Raw genomic sequence first — 11,513 nt, 5'->3', positions numbered from 1 at the left:
GTGTCTGCTTCTGTCCCTCCGGTGCTAGGAAGTTAAGTGTGTGCCACCATGCCTGGCCTCTGACTGATTTTTTTTTTTTAGCTGAAGTGATGGGAGTTCCACTCCTCATTTGAAATTTAGTCTCTCATCTTGCCAAGCTCAGCACTCAAAGCATTTTTTCTCTCTCTTTAGGTTCATTTAGTTTTTATTACGCTTATTTTGCACTACGGCATAAAATTCAGCCTTAAGGATTACTTTGCATTTTCCTATATTTGCTGACTAATTTTATTCTTGAAATAGGCAAATATTAAACTAAAAAAATCGCATTTAATACTATTTTTATTAAGTTTACTTTAGATGTAAAAATCAGAGAAAAACCCTGTATAGAAATTGTGCATTTACTGACTTCAGGGTTCTATGAACGATCTTCAAAATTCTGCACGGTAATGTTCTTTTCTGTCAGTGAGATTATTCATTAGATGAAGCAGGTGGGCGAAGGCAAGCTTTTTAAGGTTCAAAATTTGATATATCTACTTTTAAAGGGACTGCCATATCACCACGTTCAAGTATTTTGGGTCCCAGTATGCCGATGAGGAGAGCTCCATTTGGAGCTGTGATCAGGATGGCTAGGAAGGCTACCGTCATCACATCTTTTGAGTATGCTTCGAGGTGGGGGGCCTCAACTCTTCTCGCTGTTTCTAGAGCCAGAGGACCTAAGACCGCCTGCAGTTAGGGAGGACACAGGGCAAAAGAAAAATGTTATTCAGAGTTAACATATAATAAACATAGATGCTGTTCTTCTTTCCCCTGAGGAGGTACATTCTTTAAATTCCTACAGAGTTAGAAAGGTGCCCGTGCTCCCGGCCCCCACCACAACCCTCAGCCAGTTAGCTTTTATCATGTATTTACTTATTTTCTTTTGTTTTTGAGACAAGATTACACTGTACAGCCCATGTCTACCTCCTGAGTACTAGAATTACAGGCATGAGCTACTGCGGCTGTAGCCACAATGTGTGTGTAATTTTTTTTTAAATTATTGTCTTTATTTTTCCTTACGATTTACATATACAAATATAGGCAAGAAATTGCCTTAAAATTTTCAGGAATGAAATGCACATACACATTAACTATGGAACTGTAAAGTAAAGGCAAAATGGTAGAAATATAAGTCAGGGCGGGAACTCAGTCAGGAGCCTGGAGCAGGAGCTGGAGTAGAGACCAGGGAGAACTTGGCGTGCTGACTTCCTTTCTGACTCACAGTCAGCCTCCTTTCTTACGTAACTGGCCAACCTGCCTAGAGAGGGTACTGCTCATGGTCAGTTAAGCCTTCCCACACCAGTTAGCAATCAAGAAAATGCCCCACAAACATGGCCACAAGTCAATCCAGTTAAGGCAATTCTGGAGTGCCTTCTTCCCAGCGGATTCTTGGTTCCTGTCAGCTGTCAGCTGAGGTTGACATTTCACACTTTGTCAGTTTTTACACACAAACACATCACTTTAATCCACAATGTTCCCTTCTTGTTTGTTCCAACATCTCATATCAACATTACTGTCTATATTCTGTCAATTATATTTTAAATAAACACTGATTGGCCAGCAGCCAGGCAGGAAGTAGAGGTGGGGCAAGGAGAACAGGAGAATTCTGGGAAGGAGGAAGCCCATTCCTCCCTAGTCCTGTCCCAACCACAGAAGAAGATGTGATTGCCCCACTGAAAAACGTACTGAGCCATGTGACTAACATAGATAAGAATAATGGGTTAATATAAGTTATAAGAGTTAATAAGAAACCTGAGCTAATGGGCCAATCAGTTTATCATTAATCTGTGTGATTTCTTTGGGGGCTAAATGGCTGTGGGACCTGGTGGGAGGATGGAAACCAGGCAGGACAGAAACCCCGAGACAACAGTAAAATATAATTTTTAAAGTCTCACAGCCTTTTAAAAAATTCAACACTTCCAAGGTCCAGTGTCTCATTAACTTCAATTCCAGGGGATTCAACACGCTCTTCTGGTCTCTGCAGGTACCAGCCATGCATGTGGTGCACATACACAAATGCAAAAACACCCAACACACATAAAATTAAAATAAATCTAAAAATGTTATATACTTGTTTATTCCAAAAGGTAAGAACCAAGCTACAGTTACAATGAGATCAAAGCAAAACCGAAGTCCATCGGTATAAATCCACGTTCTGTTCCAACACCACAGACTCACTCTTGATCTTTTGGATCTAGTTGGCTTGGGTGGCCTCACCTCTACGGTACACACAGCTTGCCCAGTAGGCTCAGGCTAGCTGCACTCCAGAGCTCTCCATCCCACAACTGCCACTGTCTTGGCTGATGTCCCCCAGTCCCAGCACCTCAAACATCCTGGGGTCTCTTCTGAAACTAAGGCTACACCTTTACTAATGGCCTCTCCTGGTCTCTTTGCGGACGCAGAACCTGTCACATGATGCCACACCTCAATTTCTCTCCATGACTTCTCCAATCCTGCATCTTTCATGGTGAAACAACCAGTTTCACAGCCAGGCAGTGGTGGCGCATGTCTTTAATCCCAGCACTCAGAAGACAGAGGCAGGCAGATCTCTGTGAGTTTGAGGCCAGCCTGGTCTACAGAGCTAGTTCCAGGACAGACTCCAAAAAGCTACAGAGAGAAACCCTGTCTAGAAAAGTCAAAACCCAACCAACCAAACAACAATAAAACCCAGTATCACTGGAAGACTCGTAAACTTTACCAAGGCTGGCTGCCAACCTGAGATGCAGCTCTGCACCACTGTATACATGCTGACTCTGAAGAGCTCCTTCCAAGAATTCCACTTCATAATAACAGTCTCTCATTAATCAAGCTGATTGTCCAGTCCCAGCTGACCAGCATCCTTTGTCCCAATAAAGCACAAAAAGTTTCACTTCCACAAATTCTTAATTCCAATACAGCATATGAACAGTTCTGTCACAGTCTTTGAAGGACTCTCATAATTCCCTCTGAAACTTTACAGTCTGGGCCTCCACTGTCTAAATTTCTTTCAGCATTCTTGTCTTCTAAGTGCTCAATGTCTAACCCAAAGTTCCAAACACTTCCGGTACCAACTCCTGCCATCATGTTCTTCCTGTTGCTGGAACAAACATCAGGACCAGAAGCAACTTGGGAAGAAAAGGACCATCTCATTTTACAGTTCATGCCCATCATTGACAGAAGCCATGGCGGGAACCTGGAGGCAGGAGCTGATGCTGAATCCATGGAAGGGTGCTGCTTATTGTCTTGTTCTCTGGCTCATGTCCTTTCTTATACGGCCCAGGCCCACCTGCCCAGGATGGTACCACCCACAGTGGGCTAGGCAGTCCTACATCAATTAGCAATTAAGAAAATGCCTCATAGATATGGCCTCATAGACAAGTCAATCTGGCCAAGGCAAGTCTTAAGTTGAGATTCCCTATTCCTAGATGACTCTAGGTTTCTGTCAAGATGATAGGTGAAGCTGACTATGATGTTCAGGGGTCACAGACACTATTGCAGCCTCAAAAAGGCAAAGAATGAGGAGAAACGTTAAATTTAAAATTTTCGTTCCAACTTGTATGTGGAACACATGGTTCTACTTATATAAAAAAAAGATGTTGGCTAGTGGTATAGGTAAGCGGTAGAGCACTAGCCTACCATTTGCAAGATCGTGAGTTTGAGAAAAAAAGTTTCTGTATGTCTTTCAGTTCTTGATGTTTGTACAGAATACAACTTTGCTTGGATGCCAGGGAAAGGGGACAAAGAAGCAGAGCAAAGCAGCTTGGGTAGTAGGTGCTTTCTTCATACCTGCTTTGTTTTCACTCTGTTTTAGGAAATGATAAATAATAAATCAAAACACAAGTAAGGAGAGGTGACAAACATTCTTTTTATAGATCTACTATCCCCTCTCCAAAAAAGACAGGTTATTATATGGCTTGAAGGTAAGATAAAATAGCTCTGCTATTGTTCATGGAGCGCCAATGTATACCAGAAACTGTGCTGAGAGCTTTACAGAGATTAGTTCAGCCAACCTCACAGCACCACCATTTAGTAGACATGCTCATAGATCATTATATAAAGGAGGAATTCAATGAGCCAAGAGACAAAGAAGCAACCCCCTAAAGGCCTAGGCAAGCAACACAGTATTCAAGAGCAACAATCTCACCTTAAGGGCTTGTGGTTCTAACCCTAAAACAGAATTCTGTTTCATAGAAATGTACAGGCTTCTATTGTGTAACAGCAAAATGGAGGGAAAATCCCGGGAAAGCAACGTTTTTATGCTGCCATCGATGTTAGCAGTTGTCAGTAAGTAGCAACACCTTTTAAAAGGAGGAAATTATTATAAAGTAAGAGGATAAAACTACAAGGTCTTCATTGATTCAACCATTTATTTGTGTAGCTATGCAGGACACGTTTACCTGTCCTGGCTAGTATTTGTTTGTTTTGTATTTTGTCAATCTGACACAAGTTAGAGTTGTCTGGGAAGAGGAACCTCAATTGAGAAATGTCTCAATCAGATGCCTGTAGACAAGTCTATACAGCATTTCCTTTATTCATAGCTGATGTGGGAGGGCCCAGCCCACTGTGGGAGGTGCTACCCCGTGGAAGGTGCTACCCTTCGGCCCATGGTCTTGAATGGTTTAAGAAGCAACTGATGGGCGGTGGTGGCGCACGCCTTTAATCCCAGCGCTGGGAAGCAGAGGCAGGCGGATCTCTGGGAGTTCGAGCTAGTTCTGGGACAGGCACCAAAGCTACAGAGAAACCCTGTCTCAAAAAACCAAAAAAAAAAAAAAAAGAAAGAAAGAAAAAGAAAGAAACAACTGAGCAAGTTATGGAAAACAAGGTTCTCCATGACTATTGCTTCAGTTCCTGCTGCCAGGTTCCTTCCTTGGGGTCCTGTGCTGACTTCCCTTGATGATGGACTGTGTTAAAGTGTAGGATGAAATGAACCCTTTCTTCCCTCAGCTGCTGTTGGTCACGGTGTTTATCACAGCAATAGGAATTTTAATGAAGACAACTTTCTTCCTGCTGGGTATTGTGTCAAATAGTAGGGGGAAAAGATGGAAAAAGAAACAAACAAAATGCCCCCAAAAGATGCTCTCTGTGTCCTCCCTGTATAGTCACATATCATAAAAACAGATACCTAATTAAAATACATGTATGTATTTGTGTTGGAGTGAGTGACAGGGTGAGAAAAGCCACAGTTATAAAAACCAAGGTATCTCTAATGATATAATATTTACTTCTACAGCATTCAGCCAAATAAAAATATTTCCATATTATGAAATGTTCTTATTTTATTTTATACTTTTTTTTTGAGTCAGGGTCTATCAATGTAGCCTCTTAAAATTCTCTACATAGACCAGGCTGGCCATGAACTCACAGAGATCTGCCTGCCTCTGCCTCCTAGGTGCTGGAAAAAGGTATGTGTCACCATGCCTGGGCTTATTTTCATACTTAAGGGAAACAGGAAAAAAAAAACACTTTCATAAAATTTAGAAATTATTTGCCAAAGTACTCTTCTAAATTTCAGGTAAATTGCTTTAAAAGCAAATCTTTTAAATGTTGCATTTTGTGTGTGTGTGTGTGTGTGTGTGTGTGTGTGTGTGCTGCACGAGTATGCACATGTACAGATGAATGCATACCTGTTTGTGCACTTGGGGAGGCCAGATGTCACTGTCCTCTTCATCACTCTCTGCCTTACTTATTCCATTACCAATGGACCTGCAGCTGGCAAGCCTCAGTAGGCCTCCCACATGTCTGCCCAGCCCTCCTCCACCCAGCCCTAGGTTTACAGGCACTGAAGCCAAGCCTGTTCTGTGTGGCCATAGGGATCCAGACTCCTGTTCCATGCTTGGACAGCAAACACTCTTCCCCTGGAGCATCCTCCCCAGCTCTAGGGTTTGAGAAGTAATTATCAATCAAACATGGCAAAAGGAAAGTACATTAGATACAATTTGTAGTTTTCATTTAGAACTTCTTTTGGGGGGGGGGGACACCTTCCTTTTTATTTTTGTGTTTCTTTCTTTATTTGATGTGCATTGGTGTTTTGCCTGTATATACTCTGTGTGAAGGTGCCAGATCCCCTGAGACTGGAGTTACAGACATCCGTGAGCTGCTATGTTGGGTGCTGGGAATTGAACCCAGGTCCTCTGGAAAAGCAGCCAATGCTCTTAACCACTGAGCCATCTCTCTAGCCCCTCATTTAGAGCTTTTAAAACTTGTCAAAACTAAAATGATTATTAATTGCTTAGTATGTTCTTACCTGAACTGTAGCTTTGGGGATCCACGATAAAGCAATAAATATTTTCTCCTTAAAACGAAAGTCAGCAAAAGACATGAGTGCAAAAGTGGCTAAAATTCGAACAGATAATGCCAAACCCAAGGTAGCAATACACATACCTACAACACATATAAACAAATGTAAAAAACAAAGCGCTTGGTAGGTATTTTTGTCTAGAGAGATGAATTCTAAAATTTCTGAAAATATTTTGCGCCTGTTGCTTCATTATATCTATTTAAGTAAAAATAGTAATCATAAAAAACACAAAGTAAAAATGAAGTGTTGTATGTGTATATGCATATAGGGGTGTGTTGGGTGTGCATGCACACTTAAACAGGTAAGGGGTTTATGTTTGCTGTCTTCCTCAATGGCTTCTTTTTATGAAACAAAATAATTTATTTACTTTTATTTCATTTGCATTGGTATTTTGCCTGCATGTATGTCTATGTGAGTGTCAGATCTTGGAATTAGAGACAGTTGTTAGATGCCCATGTGGGTGCTGGGAATTGAACCTGAGTTCTCTGGAAGAACAGCCAGGGCTTTCAATGGCTTCTTTTTGGCACAAGGTCTGTGAGTGACCTGGAGCTTACTGACTATACTGACAAGCTTCAGAGATCCTCGTGTCTCTGCCTGCCAGTGCTGCTGAGACTGCTTTTATACGGGTGCCTGAGATCAAATATAGGTCCTAAGGATTACATGACTAGCAATTTACCCCTCAAGCCATCTCCCCTGCCTTTTTGGAAGTTCTTCTACAGTACTAGATTATGTGACGGTGGGAGCACCACGGGAAGAAAGGCTGATGATGTGGCATTCAGTTCATTTGATGTAATACAGTTTGAATGGAATTCATTTAACTGTGAATTGCCTTTTTGGGGACATGTTTCCAGGGATGCGGATAGAAGCATCTAATGATATCTAATGTTTCCTGTAATCTATTTCTCTGGATCACTTGGGCTGTCTTTGACTGAAAACAAAGAAACGTATAGAGGTAGAGGAAAAGAGTAGATGTGGTCAGTGTGATTCCGAAGCTCTTTAAAGACACTCGGAGATATGGTATACACAAAATAAAACCTGTGTTGTCCATCTCCTGTGCTTTTTGTGCTCTTACCAATAGTTCTCGATTCAAGAGCCTCAACAGATACTTCTGTTCCAACTAAGCCAAAGAGAAGTGGCTGAAAAATATTCCATGTGTTTGCGACAATTTTTTGGACTCCAACCTATAGGAGCGAGAAATACATTTCAGTTCTTATGGCATGCAAACGTAACTGAACTTCAGGAATTTTAGACTTTTGGTTGATGTGCACATACATTTGACTGCATTTCAGAAATTTAAAGCCTTTTTAAAATTTAATTAACTGATGATACTTTATTTTTAGGGAAAAAGTTAAAACTTAACTTATGACAATTGAGTAATGTCATTTATCCAAACAGAATTTGGTTAAGGAAACACACAAATCTATACAATAAACAATATCATCTCGCCACTGTGTTCCAAAAAAGGAAAAAAGTTTGGGAAGTCCTCGTAATATTCAGAAGTAGGGCTAGAAGCACAGCATGTGAGACAAGAACATACACAGCTCACGCTGGCCCATCAGAAGGGAGTGGGGAAGCCTGCCTAATGACAGTTTCGGAACCCAGTCCATGAAATGAATTCAGACAGGCTGTAAACAAGCAGGAAGAAAATATTCTGGAGGTTTGTGAGGTTACTTCCTAAGACTTGTATCGACGACTTCAAAGTTGTTTTCAGTAAGTTTCCTGTTGTGTTGGCGGAGTATAAGCACTGAAAAGCTTTCCAAGTGATAATTTAGCAGTATTGTCAAAATAAGGACTATTTTTAAACCCAGAAATCCCACTTCTATGAATCCATTCCTACAGAATACTTGTATATATGAAAAGGCTACATGAAGAAATCTGTTCAGGTTAGTAACATTTTTATTTTAAAAAGAGAATATATATACCTATCTATAAATATAGTATTTTTCAAAATGATTAATTTTGGAGAATAAGCAGACTATTAAGGAGAGTAAGGAATATAGGAATCTTCTGCATTTAGTATGTTTTGATTTTTATAAACATATTCTTTTTTTTGTACATTTTTTGTCATCAGTGAAAAAAGTGTAAGTTGGGCAGGTAAAATGTCCCAGTGGATAAAGGTGCCTGACACAAAATTTGACAATTTGAGTTCGAGTACCAGGACACACACAGTGGAAATAAGCAACTTACTTCAATAAGCCTCCCTCTGACCTCCATGCCCCTCCCCATAAATAAATGTAAAATAATAATAATATAAACAAAATAAAACAAAAGTTTTATTGGGACAAAGATATTCTAAATTTTAGAACATGTTTTCATGGGTAAATTATGGAACTAAGCATTTAAAAAATAGTAAATAAGAGGCATATAATCAAATCATACAATTCTCAGAGAAAATCCTGACATAAGAACACAGCTTCTAATGGCATTTTACTATGGGTCAATGTGGTTTTCTTTAATACTAATTACTCACTCCATGTGCTTCCTGGGGGAGGTGGAACATCTTCCAACTACATGGAGGCGGATTTCTAAATGCCCATTATATATTTCAAAATTCAGCTATTTTATCTTTAAAAACATTAGTGATACTCACTTTCTCTTTAGCCCATTTTTTTGCTGCCATGAACGACAACACTAGTGTGACCAGTCCTCCAGATCCATGTAAGTCAAAGTACTGACAGCCTAAGACAGCAGAAATACACATACTCAGAACAAGGAAGGCTCGCCTCTGTGTAACTTTCACCTAGAAATACACATTTAGAAGTTGTTTTACATTAAACATACAAGATGTGGCATTATCTATCTTTTTTTACCTTTTGCTACAATATTTGTAAAATTTGTATTAAATAATAGTCTCCAAAATGTTGGTTTGATTTTGCATCAAAACTTTCGGTAGATTCAGAACTAAGCAATAATTCATCAAATATGAGAGAGGCTTTCACTCTCCATACAGTGATGCTAACAGGAAAATGCTTACCAGACTCTGCCTGAAAAGGGAGGGAGGCAGTGCCTCTAACATCAGTTGTTAAAAATAAATGTTTTGAAGATTTATTTATTTAAAAGATTTGATAACTTTGATGCAAGAAACCAAATTACAAACTGAGGTAGGACAAAGGCAACCACTGAGTTCAAAACCAGCCTCAGCTACATGGTGAGACTTTGCCTCAAAATTGCCACTGCCACCAGCAGCAGCAGCAGCAGCAGCAGCAACATCAGCACCAACCACCACCACCACCACCAACAACAACAACAACCCAGGTCTAAAACACTTGTCAAAGGGAATGGAGGCAAATTTAAAGTAGAAAATATGGGCAGATAAAGTGGAACTTATCTCTGTTTCAAATATGTTCAGGAGAAAGTTTTGGGGAAAAGGATTAAGAAAATTGTCAAGTATCCACTGCTGTTTTAGGTGAAATGGGGGTGGAGTGGAAGGAAGGGGGGGGTCACATACGTTGTTCTCAGTATTTTAATTTACCAGATCAAGACACAGTGACATTAACTAAGACTACTTGGAATCAACCACTATTAGGCTCAGTTTTAAGCATGCTGTAGGCATCAGAGGCAACATTGGGGGAATTTTATGTTTCACAGTTCTGTCTAAAGTTGTCTCAGAGAGTTTTATGCTACACCCATGTTGGACCATCTCCCAAAGTCCTTATATTAGAAGTTTGATACGGGGTCGTGGTAAGGGGCATGGTGGGATCTCTGTAAATCAGGGAAGCATGCTTCTAAGCAAGTCGTTAAGTTCCAGTCCCTTCCTCCTTTTCCTTTGTCCCAGGGTTCATGACATAGCTGGCTTTGCGCTGATACCCGCTCTGGCAGTGGTACACTGACAGGGTGATGAGGCAGGTCGATAAAGATCGTAACCTCCACAACTGCGGGCTAACTAAACCTTTGTTACAAAGAATAAGAGTTTCCCAGGTGGTTCAGTACCGTGGTGGGAGGCTGATTAACATACTAAAGCTCTACAAAGCAGATTTTTATTTTTAATTTACCTGATCTTCACTTGGAAAATACTGAATAAAAAATCCCATAACAATTCCTACCAGCACACCAACAAATACATTCCTCAAGGACGATAGGACATTGCTAATTATACTACCTGTAAGGGAACAAAATAAAAGAAACCTTTCACTGAGAAATACTTTCATAGACGCTATACGTTAGAGAATAAGACCTACGTGGTTTACGAGTACATTTTATTTCAACAAATTACAACCTGGACCTTTAATAGTGGCATGTGTGAAAAAGTATTCAGAGCTATCAGAAGTTAAACATCTATTTCTACTAATTTAATATAAACACACAACTAGAAATATCCATTGTAGAAACGGGTTAGAAAATCAAGAAATCATGTGCTCTCCTTACACTTAATCTATAAGACCAAGTAAGGGAGAAAACTGCAGAGCAAGTGACAGAAGCATTGCAATGGGCTGGTTAGGCCATGCTGACAATTTGATATTCTGTGTGCAAACTAAACAAGTCACTTAAATGTTGAAAGGACAACTTATCAATAACAACCACATAAAACATTTGTATGCCCCAGTTAATCCTAGATATAGATAAGTCAATTAGGTTTTCAATATGTTTTAATATGAATATTTTATATTAAGTCATTACATATTTTAAAAAGTAGACAAAAACTCTTAATCCTCAATTTAAAAAATTGTTTATCTTTACTCTAAGCATTGAATTAGCTAAACATATATAAGTGTTAGATATATTTTCCACTCAAAAGAATGGAGTGTTATTAGTTAGGATGCCTGAACCCCCAGACAACTGAACAATAACAATAGCCTAAGAGCCTTCATGGAGCTCCATATGCCAATTAAGAAGATGTGGTGATCCTTACAAGGGGAGAGAAGAATGATGGCGTGGAAACAAGGAGAAACACTAGAGTGTGCTGAGCTACCAGCAGCCCATCCCCAAGCTGGCACAGGGCTGGTGGGTGGGGAGGTATCCCACTTATTACTTCTCCATTGAAAGGAAGACAGGGTCAGTTTGGAGAAGGCCTAAAACATTAGCCTTTGTCTCACCTGCTTCTAACCTGATACCCAAGTACTGTCAAGAACAAAGGAGAGGTCAGAGATAGACTCCTGGACCAGAGAGATTTTGAAACTGTGTCAAGCATACAAAGGAAAAACACCAGTACCTTGCAGATTTTTAGAAAATATACGCTGAAGAGGAGAATCTCCAAATTCATTTTTTTTTTTTTTTTTTTTTT

General features: G+C 39.9%; 1 protein-coding gene across 1 annotated transcript in view; it reads right to left on the bottom strand.

The window, feature by feature from the left end:
• Positions 1-486: 486 nt before the first annotated feature.
• The window catches only part of Slc9b1 (solute carrier family 9 member B1), a 26,561-nt gene continuing 15,534 nt past the window's right edge, over positions 487-11,513 (bottom strand). The window contains exons 7-11 of the mRNA XM_050157763.1: positions 10,285-10,391; positions 8,883-9,032; positions 7,365-7,473; positions 6,239-6,375; positions 487-702 (exon numbers count right to left, since the gene is read on the bottom strand). Coding sequence (XP_050013720.1) covers positions 487-702; positions 6,239-6,375; positions 7,365-7,473; positions 8,883-9,032; positions 10,285-10,391 — 719 coding nt within the window. The remainder of the gene's footprint in view (positions 703-6,238; positions 6,376-7,364; positions 7,474-8,882; positions 9,033-10,284; positions 10,392-11,513) is intronic.

This window comes from Alexandromys fortis, unplaced genomic scaffold, assembly GCF_014885135.2.
Source record: "Alexandromys fortis isolate MF-2015 unplaced genomic scaffold, M_Fortis_MF-2015_v1.1 scaffold_19, whole genome shotgun sequence".
Taxonomy (NCBI): domain Eukaryota; kingdom Metazoa; phylum Chordata; class Mammalia; order Rodentia; family Cricetidae; genus Alexandromys; species Alexandromys fortis.
The sequence above is the reverse complement of the archived record's forward strand: the minus strand, read 5'-3'. Positions and strand labels throughout refer to the sequence as shown.